The sequence below is a fragment of the Girardinichthys multiradiatus genome, chromosome 20 (genome assembly GCF_021462225.1).
Source record: "Girardinichthys multiradiatus isolate DD_20200921_A chromosome 20, DD_fGirMul_XY1, whole genome shotgun sequence".
Classification (NCBI taxonomy): Eukaryota; Metazoa; Chordata; class Actinopteri; order Cyprinodontiformes; family Goodeidae; genus Girardinichthys; species Girardinichthys multiradiatus.
In genome coordinates, this window is record NC_061812.1 from 42,621,557 (window position 1) to 42,644,706 (window position 23,150).

A 23,150-nucleotide genomic window follows, 5' to 3' on the forward strand; every position below is an offset into this window, starting at 1 on the left:
AAAAACACTGGAGATTTTTTAATAGGAAATCTCTCTACCTTTTGGGTTTGCGGCCGCTTCTGTGATGTGTTGTCCTTCCGTGGCAACCCTATCGTATCCAAAAGTGGTTTTCGCTTCCGGGGCGCGGGCGGGAACACCAATTTGTCCGTGCTACCACACCCTGCTGGCGGTCAGACACCTCGGAGCTCCTCCGGTACTTGGTCCCCATGAAGTGATCATACACTCTATCTAAAGATTCGTAAAGGAACGACTCTCAACCAGTTTCTAACGTTTAACTCTTTTTAATCTAAATTAAGCAGAGGAATGATTACAGAGATCAGCGCTGAGGCTCCCGTCTCAGACCGTTGTCGTCTGTTAGAGGATGACGAAGAGCCTTGATAGAAGGTCGCATATAGTTTTATATCTGGCACTCCAATGCAATGGATGTGCACTCCCTCACTGTTTATCAGTAGACTATGTGTCACCATTGTGGTGTCTATCTGGTAGATTGTGTAGTAGCGGGTGTCCATCCTTAATCTAAGTGTGCTGTAGCTTTCTAATCAACCCAGTTATACCGGGTGCTCCACTATCAACCCCACTGCCCCAGCTTCAGGTCATTTATGACAATCCTTGGGCCATTTATCCTTGTACTGTATGTCTATGAGCATTCTTATCCTATTGTAACTAAAGGGAAACATTAGAACTTATATTTTATTTCACTATAGGGAAAAACAGCTATGAGCATATTAATTAAGGTTATTCCTAACAATTACAATGCCACAGTTGGGGGGCGAAGAGAAAGGACACCATTCAAGTCAAACATGGGGGTGTTGTCATGGTGTAGGGCTGCACCAAGACCTGGACGACTTGCGGTAATTAATAGAACCATGAATTCTGCTCTCTACCACAAAATCCAGAAGAAAAATCTTTAACAGTTGATGAATTTAAGCTCAAGTGCTCTTTGGTCATGTAGCAGGACATCCAAAGCACACAAGCAAGTCCACTTCTCATTGGCTCAAAAGGTTTTAGAGTGTCCTACTCAAAGTCTGGAATTTAATCCAACTGAGGTGGCATGGCAGGCTGTTTATGTTCGAAAAACCCTTCAATGTGGCTGAATTAAAAAGATTATGTGAAGAAGAGTGGGTCAATATTCCTCCACATGGTCACTTGCTGCGAATGCCTAATGACCATATTTATTAGGCTTAAGGGGAAATTGTATTTTCACAAAGGGCTCGCTTCGTTTGTATAGCCTGTTTCCTTTAATAAATAATAATTTCAAAACTGCATTTTATATTTACAGGGGTTATTTTCGTCTGATAATAAAATCTTTTTGATGATCTGAAACATTTAGTTGAGCCAAAAACAAGAAACCCTGAAGGGGAAACATACTTTTTCACACCGCTGTATTTAAAAAGCTCACATGTGGAAGATGTGAAGAGCAGTCTCTGGAGGCGGGTGCTTCCTGCACTCCAGAGCTTCCTGCTGAGCCCAGTGCAGGTGTCCTGGGCCAAATTTAACTTAACAGCTGTGATGGGAGGAGTCAAAGGGAGAAACCCTTTTTACACCATCTTAGCAGGGAAGTGAAACTGCCAAAAACAGCTCACCTCATTGAGGAAAAAAATAATTCAGTTGAGTACTTCACGGACTGATGCCTTATGCCGTTTTATCAATTGACATTGCAACAGAGAAAAACCTACCAACACGTAGTTATCAGAGCAATCTCTAAAGAAATCCACTGAAACAGATTCTTATATCAACCAACATCAACAAATTTCACCAAAGGTGAAAGAAATGTTTTTAAGTAGAATGTCTAAGATGCCTTCACCAAGCGAGGCCCTGAAAATAAGCTGTTTTTAAATTTGGCTGCAGGATTCAAGGCAAGGACATCTGCTCCCTCATCAGAGACATGCTCCAGTTTTTAACAAATCAACTGCCAGTAGTAATTTATCTGCTGGTCACTCACCCCAAAATAGTCCCAGCCCTTTATCAATGTGATGCATACAGCTCTCCTAATCAAGCGCCATTCTATCATCTATTTTTTCAAGTGATGTCTAAAAGGAAATACTGGTAAAGTTTGATCAAGCTAAATTAAATTTTATTGAGGCCTTTGGTTTTAGAGTAGATGGTATGAATATTTTATATACTGCATCATTAAACTTGTTTTCTAAATATGCAGCCACTCATTTCAGCTTTGATTGTTCCAAAGAACAAGTTAGGATATTTAAGCCTTTAATTAATTAAATAAAACCCAGGGACTCCAGAAGCCACCTGATTTATAGAGTCCAGCTTTGTGTAATTTAATGTCAGTTTAAATCCTTTGTGATGACCTCAGAGATTTGTTAGAGAACAAACACTGAGCAATATTCAAGGCATCATCTCAAAACTGACATGGAGTATGGCCCAACTGCAAACCTACCAAGACATAGCCGTTTACCTACACTGGCAGGCAAGGCGAGGAGAGCATTGGTCAAAGGTGCAGCCAAGAGGTCCACTGACCTCTATGGAAAAGTGGCAAGAAGAAAGTCACAAGAAGTCCTACTTTGCAGATTGCCAGAGGCTATGTACAGCCAACACATTTAAGAAGGTGTTCAAGGGTTATGAATAAGGCTCTGAACAGTATGACTATTCTATTGAGTATCAACAATAAAAACAAGTTGTTTCCTTGAAAATGATACTTAATAAAGGCCAGACAAGAACTGTTGCACCTCTCCAAATCTAACCACAGCATGATTAAACACAACTCTGCTCTGTACATGTTTTCTGTGTGATTGTGTTAGATTTAGGTGGGGTGCGGAAGGATTTTACAGGGAAGTTTACCTCATGAGATTAAGTGCTGGTTGCTAGGTGACAGTGCTGGAAAGGAGCCGCTCGTTTGCAGCCGTTCTCCTCGACAGATCTGAGATCGGCCTTTACGCACCTCTGAATCAGCCAGTCACTGTCCAAATCACCTTCTGTACACACCGCCGGTTGTCATGGGGATTCCAGGGACATCTGACTCAGGATTTTAAAAGAAGGAAAGGTTTTCTTTTTCCACGGACAGCTGATATATTGAATTAAATTTATTCAAAGGCAACAGAAACTGCCCCCCGGTTCAAGGTGTTCTGCTAAGTAAAGTATATCATGAATTATATTTATGTTTAATACATGTGAAGTTATCAGAAATATTTCTGATCAATTGCTGGATATTAATATCCAGTGATTGATTTAGTTATGAGGTGGGAGATAAAACTCTCCGTTGCATTAATTCTTATCTTTTGGTGTCAATTTTCTCCTGTTTTCCTGCCCTACTTTCCTACAAGGCCACACTTCTCCACATGAATATCCACTGTTTCAGATTATTTACTGAATTTTACAATTCCCTTTGTTTTCATGTCCTTTGCAGAATTATTTTATTTCAGCCACATTGGAGGCTTTTTCAGCATGAAGTGCATGTTGGTGGTAATGCCAACGCATCCTATTCAAATTTGAGTCCGGAATTTGACTGGACCACTCTAAAACCTTGATTTTGGTTTTCTGTTAGTGCCCATTAGATTTGGACTTGTTGGGGTGCTTTTGATTATTGTCCTGCTGCATAGGGATGGGTAACTTCTTTCACATTTGAACCGCTACAGTACCAATGCCCGGTACCTGGGAAGCTGTATCGCTACTCCACGGTACCAGTTTTCAGTACTTTTCTGTGTGTTTATGTTATAATAAATGTTAATTTGTTTAATAATAAAATCTCAATATATTTCAATTTAACATATTTGTTTCTCAATATATAAACTTTAATGAATATATCAAAACAACATCCAGCTGTTTGTATTGTAACATCTTACATGTTTTAAACATTTCTTCTCCCATGTCGCTGGCTGCTAGCGTGCTAACGGTGCCGAATGCAGGAGTTGTTGCCATAGATCAGAGGCTGTTGAAAATTGGGCAAAATTCAGCCTTGAGAAAAATCTTGTGCTTAACCAGGTGCTTCCTCATTTTAGAAGTATTCCTGCCGCTGGCCTTACACTTTGTGCCACAAATATTGCAGCGAGCGTAATCTGCTTCATATTTTGAAAAGTGAAGCGCTTTCTATCAGACATGCTTTGTTGACGGTACCAGCAGCTATTTACTTCATTACGCTCTAGTGCATGTAATGCTATGTTCCTGTCCGTTCATGGAAAATCGCCCACTCTTCCCCTTAGTTCTCTTAGTGTCACGATGATGCGTTTAGGTACCAAAACATGGTACAGTTGGATTTTACTGAATAGGTACTCGGTAATACCGACGGAATTCGGTCGGTTCCTATAAAAGTACGGTACCAAATTCGGTACCCATCCCTACTGCTGCTTAATCCAGACATTCTCCTTCAGTATTTTCTAGTGTAAAGTAGAATTCATCAGTCCATTAATTACAAGTTGTCTAAGTCCTAATGCTGCAAAGCAGCTCCAGAACATTACCACCACCATGTTTCACTGTTAGTATCATGTTCTTTTTCTGGTTTTACTCCAGATATTACAAGACTCAGACCTTCCAGAAGGTTCCACTTCTGTCCTGTCAGTCCATGGAATATTCTCCCAAAAAGGTGTTTTCAACAAAAGGGAGATGGGCGTTTGTGTTCATTTTGCTCAGCAGTGGTTTTCACCTCAGAACTCTCTTATGGATGAAGTCAGCGCCAAGTATCTTTCTAACTGGATTCTTTTGTGACTTCCTGGATTTAGCAATGTTCCATGTTTGCTCCATTTGAGCATAATGATTCTCACTTGAATCATAAAGCCTAAGAAATTGCTTTCTAACCCTTTGCAAACTGATACATGTCATTGACTTTGTTTTTGTCATTATTTTTCATATATCGTTCAACCAGGGCATGTTGACTTGCATTTTGAGATATTTTAGCCTACTTCATGTTGTCAGACAGGTTCAGTTTTTGTTGATTCCAGCGGTCAGGCAGTAATCAGGCCTGGGTGTGTCAATGAAACAAAACCAAAGAATCTATGTTATCACAGTTAGTTCCTAGATTTCTACACAAGGCATTCTTGTTTTGGATAACTTTTCTTCCCCTTTATTAATTAAATCTAAATTTGCTCGGGGTATCTTTGTCTGATATTAAAATGTCTGATGATCTGAAACATTTAAGTGTGACTAAGGAGTTAAAACAGAAGAAATCTGTAAGGAGTGTTTTTATTGCACTGTGCTGTTAATATGCTCTAAAGGTTCTTTTGGGGACTTTCAAAGTAACCAAACCGTCCTGGATAAAACTCAGATGGGAGGGAATTTACTGTAGGTCGACACCACAATCGCTTCCCCGCTGGCTGAGACAGAATCCCGTCAACTTGCCAGCTCGCTCCGATTCACAGAAGGTTTTTGGTGCTGTCGCTCCGCTGCAACTGCCACCCCGACCCCAATGTGGCTGGTCCCATTTTCAGGATGAAACATGGTCTCCATCCTAATTAACCCAAATGTGGATATTAATAAGATGAAAGCAGGTCTAGACTAGAAATGGGGCAGATTGAGAGGAGATGGTCCTGATTTCGGAATGGTCAGGTTAACACTAAAGTAGGGCACATTCGCCCCTCCTCTGCCAGGGGAATAAAGTCGGTTTCTATATAAACTTATAACCCTTGGTTCCTTTTAAAACAGTCCCATCTCTCATGAGGTATGAGCTCCATGAGAAGCAGAGAACATCTGGAAGAAAAAAGGAAGCTACATATAAAAACAATAAATGTTGAACCGATGGACACATAACTACAGCTGATGACATTAATTTCTCCCTTCTAATTTGCTTTAGCAAAATTCTCTGCAGCCTTTGTGTTGATCTAAAAAAACCTCTTAAACATCAGTCCTTGTGGCATAAAAAAATGAAACATGATGACATCAAGACTATAAGTCTGTTGGGACAGGAAAATAAATATCCCACGATATGGGTTGAAATGGGTTGTTCCAGTAAAATAACAACAAATTGCCCCCTTAGATAAATAAAGCCTTTTTATTCTCATCAACTATTGCATCTTTTTACATCAAGTGGGAGGAAGCATTAAGGCAGGGAGAGAATCAGGAGATGGGTAGTGACCCAAACAGGAAACAGTGACGAGCACAGTCATGACTCATCCAACTGATTGAATGCATGAAACTGCCGATTATTCCACTGTCTCTTCTTAATGAGCTGCTGAACTGACCAAGGGTTCAGGGAAACTCATGATGGACCAACACATCTGTGGCCTGCATCTTTTACAGTAAACCTAAAAACGAGTTCATTTCAGCTGAGAATAGATAAATCAAGCGGAAGGAAGCGTTTGCAGTTCATGGCACCACAGTGGCACTGTTTCCGCTGAAATCCAACTGTTGAAGGTGCCTCTGCAGCCGATTGGGTACCGTATCTTCCCGAGTAGTCGAACGTCAGTTCCTCTTGTGCATGAATGTCCCGTCCAGCGAACAGCGCAAGCCTAGGAATCACAGAGTGAACACGCACCGGCAGCATATACAGGTTGGGTGTGCAGGAGTGGTTTAGAAAGCGGCCCACGTTTCCCACCTGAGCGGGGTCCACAAACGTCTCAGTGATGGAGCTCGTTCCTGCGTGTTCCCTGATGGCGATGATGTAATTATTCTCCTCAGTTCTCTGGTCGAACTGTCTGCGTTTAGCCTCCGCAAAACTGATCACCTCCCCTGCATACTCGCACACAAACATCCCACGTGAGATTTCCTCCATTGTTCTGACTCCCCAGCCCTTGCTCTTGGTGTGGAAGACCTCCAGCCTGTGTTGAAGCCCTCTCTGCACCACGCGGTTGGAGCAGGTGTCGCTGCAGGTGCAAAGGGCATTGCACTCAAAAACAGGGGTAGAGTAACCAGATTCAGGTCTGTCGATGTTCAGCAGCCTGCCGATGCTCTCACAGGCCCGACCGAATGTCTGGAGGCAGGAGCAGCTGTCAGCGCGGCAGGAACAGGAAAGACACGAGCATCCAGGAAGAGTTACTTCACTTGGATCGACGGAGCATCCTGGTCCTGCAACGTTATCTGTGGAATACTGAATAAAAAAAAACCCATAAAAATACAGAAGCTGCAACAGAAAGGCACCAGTAAAATGAAAATATTCACACAGTACGCCATCTTGCAAAAATATTCATGCGGTGTGAATTTTTCCCCACATCACATCCAAAAACGTCGATTTTGTAGAGTTTTATGTGAGATTAACACAACATAGTGTATAAAAGTAACGAGGAAGGAAAGATACATAATCCATTGTCAATACTCGTTTCTTTCTGGAGTCGCGGGAGGCTGGTGCGTACCTCACAGCGGTCATTAGGCGAGAGGTGGTCTACACCCTGAACAGATCGCCAATCCATCACAGGTTAACACAGAGACACACAGGACATACCACCATGCACACACACTCACACCTAAGGGAAATTTAGAGAGACCAATTAATCTTATAGTCCTGTTTGACCCAAGAGTACCAGGAAGGAATCCACACATGCACAGGGAGAACATTGAAACTACATGCAGATAGACCTCAGGCCAGGGTTTGAACCCAGGACCTTCTTGTTGCAAGACAACTGGTTCACTGTGCAACATGGTTTTTAAACATTTTCACATGAAAATCTGTGAAGTGTGGCATACATTTGGATTCAGCCTTTCCTTGAGGCAATACTTTGCAGAGCCACCTTTCACTGCAATCACAGCTGCAAGTCCTTTGGGATATGTATCCATCATGTTTGCCAAATTTTGTATAGAGAAACCCTAGTGAGCAACAAATCTTAGTCTTTTCACAGGTTCTTAATTTATTTTAGTCCTTGGCATTCTAACACGTGGATATACTTTGATCTACACCATTCCAATGTAACTCTAATTGTATGTTTATGGTCATTGCTCTCTGAAAAGTGAATTAAGGTTTCTTAACTTTTGCAACCTGTAACAAGTTTACTTCAATGATTGCCTTCAGCTCCTTACAGAACGCATCTGGCACCTTAACTAGTGGCTTGATGAAGCAGTCAAGTCTAAAAGTTGAAATAAAGTCAAATACTTCGGATGCAGAAACACACGCATTGACTCTGCAAGCTGCAGACTGGTTATGTTTGTAGTGATGATTTGCTGACACCTGCATGTAAAACAAGGCATTTCAGCTGCAAGAGGTGAGGGTTCTCTGAGCAGCTGGCACCGCTTTAGAATATGCCTAATACCCACCCACAAGGTCAAAAAATACTTTTATTACTCATAAAAAATAAAAATAAATAAATTTATACAGGACTCAGTTTTTTTTTTTACTGCATTCACCTGACAGACCAAGCAAATTTGAAAACCACTTAATCTTCAAAAATAAAAACAGCAGCTTTAAAACTATGCAAGCTAAAAGTAATTTTGTTCCAATTATGACTCTTTCGAGAATGACAGGATAGTGCAAAACAGCAATATAAAATATGTCTGAATTAGAAATAGGGGTCTTCTTACAATAAATGACTGCTAGCTACCATGTTTACTCAGCTACAGAAACGGACTGGCTGTTTAATGTCGCTACCTTAAACGTCGGAGATGTCAGAGCTTTACATAAAACAGGAACATCCTCCAATCCGCCGCTCAAATCCAACCCGTGCTCCTCAGTCATATCGTGGACCATCTGGAGAGAGAGGGGTCTGTCTGCAGCAGATCAACAAACTCGGAATCAAAATCAGAAGCCGCAACTTCCGCTGGTGACATTAGCTACTGTCTCCTCCTAGCGGTAAGTTGCATTCATTACATCTTTAGAATTGATGGTGAAGGAGTATGTGAAACGGTTCAAGTTACTTATGTAAAATGTAAAATGTTAAAATTATCATGAAACTATAGTACTAGTGATACAATCTGTACGGATGGGTTTCAGAAAAATTTCAAGTAACATTTGACTGAGTTTGGACATGACTGATAAAGGTAAATATATTTGGGATAATAGCTAATTTTACCCTAACCCTATATGCCATAAATTTATGTGAAGGCCATCCAGCACTTTGCATACGGAAATGATTTTAGGAACCATCAGTCTGCACCATTTGGGATTTTGTTTGGTTATATGTAGTTAAACAATGATGAATGCTGCTATTTAATGTTAAAAGTGTAGGTATAAGCCTTATTCTCACCTAAAGTTTTCAGTCAATTACTTGTCTTCTGGCTGCTGACCTTAGCTAAAGCTTGTTCACATTGTTTCTACATTATTTATTTATTTATTTTTTGCAAAGTTTGAGGGGAAGCAAGAAAATCATTCTACTTTCCAGAACTGCAAAGATAAAAATCACTGCATCTTTTTAGCTTGAACACTAGGTGGCGTGCTCCATACATCAGAATGAATAATCGAAAGGATTTATTTTTTTATCATGCTCATTACTGTTCAGATAATAATAATTTATCAGATACCTTTGAGTTTAATGATAGTTTTAATGCTAAAGACACAAATAACAGTAAAACACACACACAACTGTGTATTTTAACTTTTTTTTCAGTAGTATGCAGGGGCGTTTTTAGGGTCTCAAAACATTGGGTGGCTTTAGCCCAAACCCAAAATATTTAAATTAAAATAATTTAAAGTTAAAATAACATAGGTCATATTGTACCAGTTCTCTGTCTGGGTTGGTTTTAGAATGAATGTAAATTATTGTGAATCAAACAAAAAATGTTTACAGAAATTTTACTTGGTTTTTATTTTTGTTAGAAGCTGAATGAAGGATAAGGAGAAACATAGTTCAGGACTGATGAAAAACCATTTTGCTGAAGCAGATAATGACACATTTTGAGGTATTTAGAAAAAAACTTAATCTGAACTTTTGCTGACAAAAGTTTTGCTTAAACTCATAAATGTTTACCATGGGCCAGATAAATGTCCTTCTTTTGTCATCTACATAAATTACCTTTTTAAATGTAACATTCTCATCAAAGTGTTCCACTCCTAATTTTCTTTATTCTTTAATTTCCAAAAAAGGAAAGTGGCATAAAATTGATTTTCTTAAATCTTAGTCAAATGGTAAAATCCTAAAACACATTTATTTATTTTAATTATGCCAAGAGCTTTCGAAACATTTTATTAAAAATGTTCCTTCTTTAATGAACTTGTTCTCTTTTACTGCCATCTTTTTAGCCCTTCATTCCACTTCTGAATAAATTTGGTGTGTAAAAAATAATAAATGAAACATTTTACAACACATTCTTTTGTTCTGCACTGAGCATGTGGGACATTAGTGCAGCTCTTACTATTAAACACTTTGAGAGGAAAGGGAGTTACGTTGTGGTGTTTTAAATATTGCATAGAGCCTCATCCTGGACCTTATCAGTATTAATATTACAGTTATTAATAATTGTAAACATATAATATGTATGTCTCACCTTCAGTAAAACTGCATCCTTGTTTAATTAGTTTGGTTTATATAATATTACATGTGTAATTCAGAAAAATATAATAGTTAAATAATCAATGGTACACCTGTGATTAATTGCTATGATTTATTTCTTAATTATACTGCATCTTTAAACCCTGAGTTGTATGTTTAGAATTAGCACAGAAGATGAACGAGAAGTGGGAGGCTTATTTTTGCACGTCCTACTGTGTAGGAAGGAGATATTTTCCTGGTTTATTGAGCTACAGTTTTTATTTTTTTTTCTGTCCATATGTAGAACTGGACTATAGGACCGGCTGCTGCAATGAGATGCAACGTGGTGATCGGAAGAACTTTTTATGTGTTCAGCTACGTTAGGATTAAATGCTTTTACTTTGACTTAAGTAAAGTACCAGATATTTTCACATCATGATGCAAATCCAACTAGAAGCTCATAGGATTCCTGCTGTTTTCTATCACAGCCAGGCCATTTACCTTCACCTGTAGCTCAGGTGAAAGTCCCTCTGTTCTCTATTCCTCATCATGACCCTGATGACGCTCATTAGAGTGAACCTCCACCTCATATCTTGCTAGGTAAGTGATTAGCTGTAACTTAAAATTAGCCCATTCTGAGTCAGCATTCAGGTTTTACCGCTATCTTCGTCTAGGTTATATCGCTCGGGGTCCACCTGTTCCTGAACACACACACCCACCAGGCTCCCACTCTTCGGTTGGCTCCGCGGTTGCTCTGAAATGAGCCCTGTTCGAGGCGCTCAGTGTAAATTTTCGGGTAATGAAGGAGGTGGGTCGACGGCCCTGGAGTGAACTGCTGTTCTGGACTTTTCCAGAATGGAGTCCGTCTCTGCCTGCGCGCGTAGTTGCGCATTCGCGGTGCCGCGAGATGTATTTGTGAACAATCCAAGCTTCAACACAAAGAAAAGGTTAAACTGTAGCATCAAATTGTAACTATGTTACACAACAAAAAGTGCCGATTATTCTTTGCACTTTTAATGAGTAAACTGGTCAATTCCTTTGAATCTTAAATTAAAGATTTAAAATCTTTTACCTCTGTTGAAACCTGTGATTGTTGTTAGCGCAAACAGGAACTAGGCAGCAGCATGGTGAGTTTAATAGTCAGTCAGTCAGTCATTTTCTACCGCTTATTCCATAGTGGGTCGCGGGGGAGCTGGTGCCTATCTCCAGCCAACCCAGTCTCTTGGCGAGAGGCGGGGTACACCCTGGACAGGTCGCCAGTCCAGGGCAACACACAAACAACCATGCACACACTCATTCATACACCTAAGGGTAATTTAGAGCGACCAATTAACCTAACAGGCATGTCTTTGGACTGTGGGAGGAAGCCGGAGTACCCGGTGAGAACCCACGCATGCACGGGGAGAACATGCAAACTCCATGCAGAAAGACCCCCGGACCTTCTTGCAGCAAGGCAACAGTGCTACCAACTTGGCCACCGTGCAGCCCGGTGAGTTTAATAATTTGATAATAATAAATGAAATAATAAAATCTACAGGTGGAACGCAGGGGGGAAACAGGAGGGCACGGAGCAGAGAAACAGCCATGAAACAATCAAATGGAAGAATGAGCAATGAGAACCAGAAGGGTTAGTTGGATGAAATGTGGAGTAGCTGAGACTAATCAAGGCAGAGTGAAGTGAGGGAGAGAAGAGTAATGAGCAGAATCAGAGCCAAGAGGAATTTGGGAAGAATTCTAACAGAGAATATCTAATTGTAACCAAGCACAAGAATAAACTAAGAAGTAAACATTAGGATGAGCTAAAAGGACAACACTAAGAGAGGATAACATAGGAAATGAAGAAACATAGACATGAAAGAAGCTCAAAACTTTAACACCTAACACTACAGGACCATGACAAAATCGTCAAATCAAATTTAATATAATTCTAATTGTCAATAAACAAATATAAAAACTTTAGACTTTAGATCTATGGTGTGTGTTAAAAGTCAAGCATTTATAGGAGGCCCCTGATGGTTTGGGGGCCCTGAGCAGGTGCTTAGTTTGCTATGTCTTCGAATGTTTTCAGCACTTACTCAGGTGTGAACATGGATCCCGAAACAAATAACTTTATTTATCAAAATATAAAACAATGCTGTCATGCAATATTTATTTTGTCTTAGCATTGGTCTTAGCACAGTCCTCTCCTGTTTTCTACCAACCAATGCACAGAACATGCAGGTCCGGTCTATAAACACAAAAAAACTGCTAGGTAGTTGTTGATTTTTTAAGCAAATGTTAGGTTTAAGCAGTTGTAACAGAAGTTGAACAGTTTTTACACTAGATCCAAAACTGTGACTCCATTTTGAGTTTTAAAGAAGAGAACAGAAGAAACCTCATTCTTCTTCACATAGCTATTTTGATCTATAAAATCACTAACCCTACCTCAAAGAATGAAAGATGGAATGTTAAAATGGTAAAATTATGCTGTTTAATTATATTATTGTTAGTAGGTTGTGTTAAGGATTTTTGTTTTCATTAGTCAATGGGTTTGTTCACTTAAGATAACATTTGCCTTTTACCTTCTAGGCAAGACAATTTAAAGCTATGTAAAACAAGGTAAACTAAAAATATATATATATTTTTTAATGTCATAAAAAGTGGATTTTGGAGTAGGACCCAGGAGCAGACAGGAATGTGGGATGAGCAGAATGAGAATTTATTAAAAAATAAAAAATAAAAAACATACAGAAGACAGCACAAGGAGAACATGCCTTCAACAATGGGAGGAAAAAGTCAGCAAGACATGAGAGCACAAAAGGAACAATCAGGCAAATGGAAGTTGAACAGAAGAATTCAGCTGTGAACAATGAGAACCAGAGAGCTTATATACTGAGAGAGGAGCGGAGAATGGCAAGGGATGCCGGTCTGTTAAAAAGGAGAAAATGTGGAGCAGCAGAGGCAGACGGTAAGCAGGGAAGCTGAGGGAAGGAAACTAATACACATAAATGGAGCTGAACAGAGATACAAAGAAACTACAAACCACAGGGGAAAGAAAAACAGTGATCTAAGAGATATAAACCAAAATACACACAGAACAGAACACAGCAATAAACTAAACCACACATAAACCAAACTATAAACCATATAAAGCAACATAAAGAAATTGACTCATAAGTCACCTTTCTAACAATAATGGGTACAGGGAAATAAACTGGATAAGGCAAGACCTTAAGAACATAACAACAAGGTGTGTGATGATGGCGTCAGGGTAGAGCGTGCGACCCATGTATGGAGGCTTTAGTCTTTGACGCCATCTGTCACAGGGTCGAGTCCAGGCCTGTTGTCCTTTGCTGCCTGTTGCCCGATCACTGCTGGAGACAGCCATTAGCCCCATTCCTGTGAAAGTGCATGGGTAAACGAGTATAGACAATAGATGGATGAGGTGCTTTTAACCCAGAGTGTACTTGATGACTTGATAATTCAGCATGTAAAAACATTAGTCAGAAAATTATGTTGCAAAATGATTTTAACAATTGTCACCATTATAACATGTTTGAAAAAAGGACTAAGATCATCAAACCGTTTATAATTTTCAGCAAAAATCAATTCCTTAAACATATTATAAAGACCTCCCCATGAATGACCTGGTGTACTGTAACTGTGACATTGTACTTGTATCAGACAAAAGAGTGATACTTACTCTATTGTTAGGAATATTTGGAGTTCCATGACGACAGACACACATCCCAACAGAAGCTGAACTCAGAAGTGTTGCTACAATTGGCATTGAGAGATAATAAACCCAAACCGCAACAGAGAACATTGTCTGGAGATATTATCAACAACTGTCCAGTGCTGTGGATGATACTGTGGTGATGGACCTGGCCTTAAATTGGCTGCGATGCTTCTCCCAGGTTGCTGGGAGGGAGCTTTGTTGAGGCCTCCAGGAAGCTACTCGGTTTGGTTTGACAGTGGAGAACAAAAGAAATTTCAAAGCTTTCCTTATCTGCCTTGTCAACTTCAAGAAACATACTGATGATGAGATGGCCCAGGAAATTCCAGAGGTGTTGCTACAAGGATTAGTCCTGTCATTGAACTGGTAGACATGTAAATGTTTTGAAAATCTAGACAGGTGAACATAGAGTTCACTTCAGGACAGCTTCAGAATTTACCTGCATTGCAAGGAGTCACCTCATCAGACACTGTAAGATAGTTTAGCTGTCAGCAAACTCAAGGGATAATGTTTTTACCCACATGACAAAGTAACAGAAGTATAATTAAACAAGGAGGACCCAGACGCAAGCATCACAGTTTTCTCCTTTAACGACAGACGTTAGAAAATTAGACATTTATGACAAAGGGAGATAGTAGTGGTAGATATCTAAAAGAAAACTGTACAACCTACTTTTTGAACTTTTGATTTACCAACATATCACAATAAAAACAATCTGTGTGGGTCTGTGTGGGAACTCCTGTTTGTCTCTGTTTGCTGTATCTTTGCTGGTGCGGGGACAGTTGCAGACATTTGCAGAGACATAGGTCAAGTAATACCATAAAATGCTTAAATATTAATATAAAATCTAAATAAAGCCAAGAAAGGATTGAAGAAATATATAAAATAAGTAAAAATATAAAATTACCTTGTTATCTGCATATCTAAAATATCTACACAAGTCTGAGTAAAGTAAATGAGTCTGCTGATCAAAACAGCATTTACAGTCCTTGAAAAACGTTTGGATTTGGTTGAGTGTCAGGATGCTTGTTCCCATAAAAGAGTTTTTGATCAAAAAATTATGCCACGTTAATGCTTGGGGTCTTAAAAACTCAAAGCAACATGCCCTAACAATAGAAAAAAACTGAAATCGCATAAAAAGATTGGGGCATTACTGAGCTGGGACACAACTTGATGTAAAGGCTTCAATCGAAGCCACATACCCACAAATCCTGGCATCAGTGGGACAGCTGAATTAAAAGGAAAGGAAATCAAATAGAAAAAAGTTTGAGTTGTCCAGTGCAACAAAGCCAAATGTTTATTTGGAATTGAAGGTGGAATATTTGAAAAGTTGTACTCAAAGGAAAAGCCTGCGGCTGTCCGGCCTTTGTGAGGGAGCCGAAGCCAGCTGGCCGATGCTGGAGTTTATTCAGGATATGTCACTTTTTTGGTTGAAGTTGCTAGATCTTTCATCCTTGGGAAAGTATGCTGAACCACAACAGTACCAAAACGGAACTAGAACTGTAATCCGGTTACTTACATTTCTAGATTTGGAGATTGTCTAATGTTACACGAGGGAGTGAAAGTAAGACACACCTATGTAAAAACTACAAATATCTGTTTAGGAAGCACCCTTTTCATTTGTTCATCTTCTCAGTGCATTGATAGTTTGAGAGGCAGCACTTTCATTGTATTGATCTTTGCTTAGGTTTCTTGTACATGTAAACATGATGATGCACTCATTTCAGAAGTCCTCTAGCTTTGTGATAACGAAAATACCCAGCTACACCTGAAGTTACCCTGATAAGCTACCACTCTTACTTTGTACCGCATTAAAACAGATTAAAACAGGTTTACCTTCAAAAATTGCATGGATCAGAAAAATAACATCCTATGCTGTGTTGAAAAGACTGAGCCATATTAGTAAAGAACAGGCAGAGCAACTGGAGGAAATTTCCAGACCCCTGGCGTACTTTATGACTGTCAGGGAGTACAGTAATCACTTGGAACATTTCTCATTTACCAACTTTACCAAACTGGTCAATCTGAACATGGGATCCAGCTCCAGCTGGTGAGACTATGGAAATGATGTGCAAACCACATCTACCCTGTGCATCAACATCCTCGATGGGGAACAACTCGTGCAAACCCACTGATGTACTGCTGTGTTCCCATTAGTTTTTGTCATTGTTCAAAATGGCGGTTTGAATGCTTAAAATCTCCTAAATAAGACATTGAAATTGTACTGAATTTAGGGCAGTTAGCTGCAGAGTCTGGGTCTCAACACATCCTATAAAACTTAACACATTTCTATGTTTAGGTTTATGATTGTGCATTTGGCAGACACTTTTATCTAAAGTGACTAAAAATGAGCATAAAACAGTGCAGTTCATATCCAAACTAACAACAGGTTACTTGGAAGGAAGACCACTAGTCAGGTTCTTTCAGAGGTTACAGTGGGGCTAAGGAAGCAAAGGGTAGGACATGATCTCAGAAGAGACCAGTTTTCAAGAGTAATGACTTTGTTTTGGTGGTGGTCGATAGGTCATTTCACTGGCGTGGGACAACACATGAATCTATTCTGGATTGTCTTGAACCTGGTGTAGCGCACTGCTAGCCAACAATCCCTTTTGACAACTGGAGTGACCGCATTGCGACATAGGTCTTTGCAAGAACATTCAAGTAGATGGGAGCCATTCCAAGAAGCATTTTGTAGGCTACCATCAGTGCCTTGAATTTGACAAATGAAGGAGTGATGTATACTCTTTAGGTTAATTGAAGACCAGGTGGTGCACCACCGTGTTCTAGACCAGTAGCAGCATAAGGGCTGTAGCTCTTTGAAGCAATTCTGATAAAAAGCAGTGGTTTGCCATTAAAGACAACTAAGTGTGTTTTACTCAATTTGTTGTAGTTTGTATTTTCCAGATAATAAAAAGGCACAGACCTTTCTGAAAAAACACAAGGGCAACCAAAACATTTCCTCACTTGTTATCTTTCATGTTTTGAAGTAAATAAGCAGCTCTACAAAGGTAAGAGCCATTTGGGTTTTGTTGGTCTGCACATGGTTGACCTTTACAGACCTGCTTCTAATGTCATCCTTGTACAGGAGACGTAAGAGGCAGCATACGTCAGACCAGAATATGCTGAAATATTGCTATGCTTGCCTGCAGTGTACAAGCCACACCTACAGAAGTAGTCAGGACACCACTGCATTGTTTTAAAAATCCCTCAGGCAACAGACTGTTCCCAAGAAATCTCATCTGGCTGTTTTTGTCTCATAACTTTTCACCTTCAATACCATTGCAGCTACCCCTCCCCCAACAATTGAGGCTGTGTTGTAATAATTTTCAATAGTCTAATTATTACTTGTATGCATTTAGATTATCACTCTTATTGATGCTCACACAAATTGTTGCAGAATGCTTTCTACTTGAAAAAAACCACCACTGTTACAGAATGAGCTCCATCTAAAAATACAAAAATGAGCTTCAAGCCTCCATGTCAGCACCGAGACGGATTACACACTCAGCCTCGCAGTATGCTCCTGGCAATATGCAGCACACTTTAATTGGGCCCTGAGAGAAAAAAAACAGAACAATCTACCAAACAATTCATTATGCATTATACAGATAGTTAACATCACAGAATTGTGTAATGTTTTTATGCTTTACTGTGTTTTGCCACTATCTTAAATGGTGCAGGGCAATAGCCTGGCTACAGTTTATGAACTGTACATGAAAAAATAACACACCACCCTTTTCCTGTCTGGTTAACAAACATAATATATATATATTTTTTTAAACTTTATTTTCAAACTGATATTAATACCAACTTTTCGGATCAGTCTCAGAGGGCTGTAAGAAATACTCCACTACTGATCTAATTGTGATTTTCTAAAGTCTTAATATGTAAGGATTATGATTCTTGATTAATTAATATTTATCAAAAATTATAATTAAAGATTATTATTTCTTAACCAAAAATTATTACTGACGAATAGAAATCAGTGATTTCCTCTGGTGTTGTGATTATGGGCTCAATGCCCTTAATAATTACAATTAGTTAATTATCATTAATAATTGATCATTATTAACCAAAACCATGCTAAATGTCACTGTTTAATCAGCTGCTTCACCGAAGGTGAGGGAACTTTGACCTTATTTGGACAGATAAATCACTCTTGCACGAAATAAACACAAACGCTTCTCTTATATTTATGTGTATATAAACTGCTCAAAAAAATAAAGGGAACACTCAAATAACACATCCTAGATCTGAATGAATGAAATATTTTCATTGAATTGTTTGTTTTGTACAAAGTTGAATGTGCTGACAGCAAAAATCACACAAAAATCATCAATGGAAATCAAATTTATTAATCAATGGAGGCCTGGATTTGGAGTGACACACAAAATTAAAGTGGAAAAACACACTACATGCTGATCCAACTTTGATTAAATGTCCTTAAAACAAGTCAAAATTAGGCTCAATATTGTGTGTGGCCTCCACGTGCTTGTATGACCTCCCTACAACGCCTAGGCATGATCCTGATGAGGCGGCGGATGGTCTCCTGAGGGATCTCCTCCCAGACCTGGATTAAAGCATCTGCCAACTCCTTGACAGTCTGTGGTGCAACGTGACGGTGGATGGAGCGAGACGTGATGTCCCAGTTGTGCTCAATCGGATTCAGGTCCGGGAAACGGGCGGGCCAGTCCATAGCTTCAATGTCTTTATCTTGCAGGAACTGCTGACACACTCCAGCCACATGAGGTCTAGCCTTGTCCTGCATTAGGAGTAACCCAGGCCCAACTGCACCAGCATATGGTCTCACAAGTTTTTTCTCTTGCTCTCGGTGGAAGACACACGCATTTTCTCTCCCTCCCTCCCTCCTGATCCCTGCTTCTGCTTTTGTCTGTATTTTTCTCAGAGCCTCGCTTTGCATATCCTCCAAACTTGTAAATTATGGATTTGGTCAGCTGGACTCTCAACGTAATTGGTCAAAAAAAAAAATTTCCTACGGGAAGACAGGGTAAAGGAGACCCTCTTGTCCAGGCGGGACGTTCTTCTCTGGAAACACAATGGATTCTTGGCATCAGTGGAAGATTGTGTGCCTGACTACAATGTCAGTCGTGGACGTAGAAAATGTGTACATATTTGGACTTTGATAACAGGATTTCTGCTTTTTGGAGTTGGTGGTTACCTGGCTTATCGAGTGATTCGCAAAACGTGGGCGGCTGTTCAAAGCATTCCAAAGCTTCTTGCGATGTAAGATGAAGTCTGTAGGGAGATCAACACTCAGACTAAAATGTTAAGAGAGCAGAATTGCAAGCTGGACACGATTCTTGAACCGGATCGCATGCTGATCGCATGCTGGCAGCGGTTGGACTCAGAGGTTAAAGGATATAATCTTGGAGAAGTTGTACGCTCCAGATCTGTGGAAAATACCAGAAATGTGGCTATTTGGATTCGCAATTGAGACATACCAGTAAAACTCTTAAGGTAGTTGGAAATTCACAACTGCCTGAACCACAACATTTATTGTTTTTCTAAATCTGGCTCCCCAATGTGGCCTTGGCAACTTCTGCTAACTGGCTATCGACAAAATATCTCCTGGATGTTATATAAACATGACGCTCTTGCCCAGCACTCCCCTACCAGCTGTGTGCTGATAGGACTATGCGGCCGATTGATAAAACTTCCACCTCTCTTCTCAAGGACAATGGAGCTTCTATCAGTGTTGACAGTCTAATTCTTGCAAACACACTCAGACTTACATTCGCACCCTCAAGATTCCACCGTACCCTTGCTGAATCTGGTGTTGCTCACCCCTGCTGAGGTTTTTTTTGTACTGTTTCAGACTCTATTCTGCTAAGAATATAATTTTTGTTTCCCTCCTATCTTACTTTACCTAAATGTGTGATTTCATTTTCATAGATTTTACCAGCGAAAACCAAACATTATTAGTAACTTGGACTTTAGCTGCTCTTACACCAATGACCCAGCTTTCTTAATTAGATTACTTAGTTCAACTTCAGCACCAGTAAAACCAATATATTAGCACCTGAAAATGTGGATTAAAGCTGTTTTGTACCAGTGACTCAGCTTCACTAGTTAGTGGAATGATGAGACTTCTTAGCACAAGATGCTTACCCCTACATAGATGACTTAATGATATAATTACCTCTTTAGAAAGATTGGTTTAGAACCAGCTCTTACGCAAAGGATTATTAATGTTATCTGTATCATTGTAATATTGACCAGAGATTTTTAGATTTCTCAGAAGGATTCATAGATTTTTAGATTTCATAGCATTTGATTTGTTTTTCTGTGTTCTTTGTGATTGTATTGTAATTGTATGTACAGCACTTTGAGTGTCTCGTTACTGAAAAGCGCTATATAAATAAACTTACCTTACCTTACAATGGGTCGGAGGATCTCATCTTGGTACCTAATGGCAGTCAGGCTACCTCTGGCAAGCACATGGAGTCTGTGCGGCCCTCCAAAGAAATGCCATTCCACACCATTACAGATCCACTGGCAAACCGGTCATGCTGAAGGATGTTGCAGGCAGCAGATCGCTCTCCACGGTGTCTCCAGACTCTGTCACGTCTGTCACATGTGCTCAGTGTGTATCTGCTTTCATCTGTGAAGAGCACAGGGCGCCAGTGGCAAATTTGCCAATCCTGGTGTTCTCTGGCAAATGCCAAGCGTTCTGCACAGTGTTGGGCTGTGAGCACAACCTCCATTTGTGGATGTCGGGCCCTCATACCATCCTCATGGAGTCGGTTTCTAACCGTTTGTGCAGACACATGCACAAACGGTACATGTGAACATGCACAAGAAGTACTGGAAATGAAAGGTTTGACTTGAGAGACATGAAACACAGGATGGATACGTAGGCTGGAAGGCAGGCGCAGACGAAGAGCAGAGGGACTGATGACTGAGTCGATAGTGTAGGGACCAATAAAGCGAGGAGAAAGTTTTTTGGAAATACCATTCAATGGGATGTCCCGGGAGGACAACCAAACCTGTTGGCCAGGACGGTACGCCGGAGCAGGCCGCCGCCTACGGTCAGCGTACTTCTTGTTTTGGTCCGCTGTACGAAGGAGAGCTCTGGTAGCATTTCCCCAGATCCGTTTGCAACGGCGTATGTGGTGCCGAATGGATGCTACGGCTATGTCCTTTTCATCTGCGGGGAATAGAGGAGGTTGATAACCAATAGAAACCTCAAAGGGTGAGAGGCCAGTTGCAGATGAGATTTGAGAGTTGACTGCTTATTCGACCCAGGGGAGATAAATACACCAATCAAGAGGGTCAGTTGCGGTCATGCATCTGAGAATGGACTTCCATCTGTTGGTTCATGCATTCTGTCTGTCCATTAGATTGGGGGTGATAACCAGACGTCAGGGAGGCCTTGGCTCCAAGAGCCAAACACGAGAGATAAATTGGGGGCCACGATCTGACAAAATGTCCTGAGGTATGCCATGAAGGCGAAAAACATGCTGAACCAACAGCTGGGCAGTTTGGAAAGAAGATGGAAGTCTTTTTGGTGGTACCAGGTGGCAGGACTTAGAAAAATGGTCTACAAACGTAAGAATCACCGTATTTCCTTTAGATATGGGTAAACCAGTTACAAAATCAAGAGCTATGTGAGACCAAGGGCGTTTGGGCATACTGAGAGGCTGGAGTAACCCATAGGGCGGCTGATTGCCCGATTTTTGTCTGGCACAGACCGAACAAGCCTGCACATACTCTTTAACATCCTTGTGAAGGGATGGCCACCAAAATCGCCTGGAAATGAGTGAGATGGTTCTGCTAACCCCTGGGTGACCTGAGAATTTAGCAGTATGAAACCAACAGATTAGCCTAAACCTAACAGACGTAGGGACATACTTCCTGTTGGGAGGACCTGTACCTGGGTCCGGCTTGTTTCGTTGGGCATTGTTTATATGGTCCTCCACCTCCCAAACTAAAGCTCCAAAAATCCAATGGGACGGCACAATGGGTTCCGCCTCTTTTTCGGTGGAGTCTGGTGAGTAAAGCCGGGAAAGAGCATCCGGTTTGAGGTTCTTGGAGCCAGGTCTGTAAGAAATACAGAGATCAAAATGAGAGAAAAACAGTGACCAACGTGATTGTTGTGGGTTCAGTCTTTTGGCTGATTGCAAGTAGGCCAGATTTCTGTGATCGGTCCCTACTAAAATGATGTGTTTTGCACCCTCCAGCCAATGTCTCCACTCTTCGAGAGCTAACTTTATTGCAAGCAGCTCTCTATCTCCCACATCGTAATTCCGTTCAGTGTTTGTTAGCCGACGGGAAAAGAAGGCACATGGGTGGAGCTTTCCATCTGTGGGAGACTGCTGAGAAAGTACTGCACCAACACCTGTATCAGAGGCGTCAACCTCCAAAATAAACTGTCTGGAGGAATCAGGATGAACCAGTATTGGAGTGTGAGAAAACCTCTCTTTTAATGTCCGAAAAGCCTTGTCAGCCTCTGGTGTCCAGGTGAACACAATGTTAGTGGAGGTCAAGGAAGTGAGCAGTGCGGCTATCAAGCTGAAGTTCTTAATGAACCGTCGATAAAAGTTCGCAAATCCAAGGTACCGTTGTAGCTGCTTGCGGGAGTCCAGAACAGGCCACTCCAGTACTGCCTTGATTTTCTCAGGGTCCGAGCGAACCTGTCCACCCTCCAGGATGTATCCCAGAAATGTGACAGATGTTTTATGGAACTCACATTTCTCAGCTTTTATAAACAGTGTATTCTCCAAAAGTCTTTGAAGAACTAGACGGACATGACGGGTTTGCTCTTTAATGTCCTTGGAGTAGATCAAGATGTCATCAAGGTAGACAAAAACAAAAACATTCAAAAAATCCCTAAGAACATCGTTGATAAGGGACTGAAATTTGCTGGTGCGTTACTTAGTCCAAAAGGCATGACAAGGTATTCAAAATTGCCTAATGGGGTCTTGAAGGCGGTCTTCCACTCGTCCCCTGGTGGATCCTAACTAGATGGTACGCATTACGGAGATCTAACTTAGAAAACATAGTAGAACCGTGAACTGGTTCAAAGGCCGAGGAAAGGAGAGGAAGAGTGTATTTGTTCTTTACTGTAATTTGGGTTAACCCCTATAGTCGATACAAGGGCAGAGTGAACCATCCATTTTCCCACAAAGAAAAACCCAGCT

General features: G+C 40.6%; 1 protein-coding gene across 1 annotated transcript; it reads right to left on the bottom strand.

The window, feature by feature from the left end:
- Positions 1-5,916: 5,916 nt before the first annotated feature.
- Positions 5,917-11,220, bottom strand: setmar (SET domain and mariner transposase fusion gene). Its single transcript, XM_047348064.1, has 3 exons — positions 10,994-11,220; positions 8,459-8,577; positions 5,917-6,970 (listed from the first exon to the last, which is right to left on the bottom strand). Exons 2-3 carry the CDS (start codon positions 8,555-8,557, stop codon positions 6,206-6,208), a joined length of 864 nt encoding a protein of 287 aa, XP_047204020.1. The 5' UTR covers positions 8,558-8,577; positions 10,994-11,220; the 3' UTR covers positions 5,917-6,205.
- Positions 11,221-23,150: the final 11,930 nt, after the last annotated feature.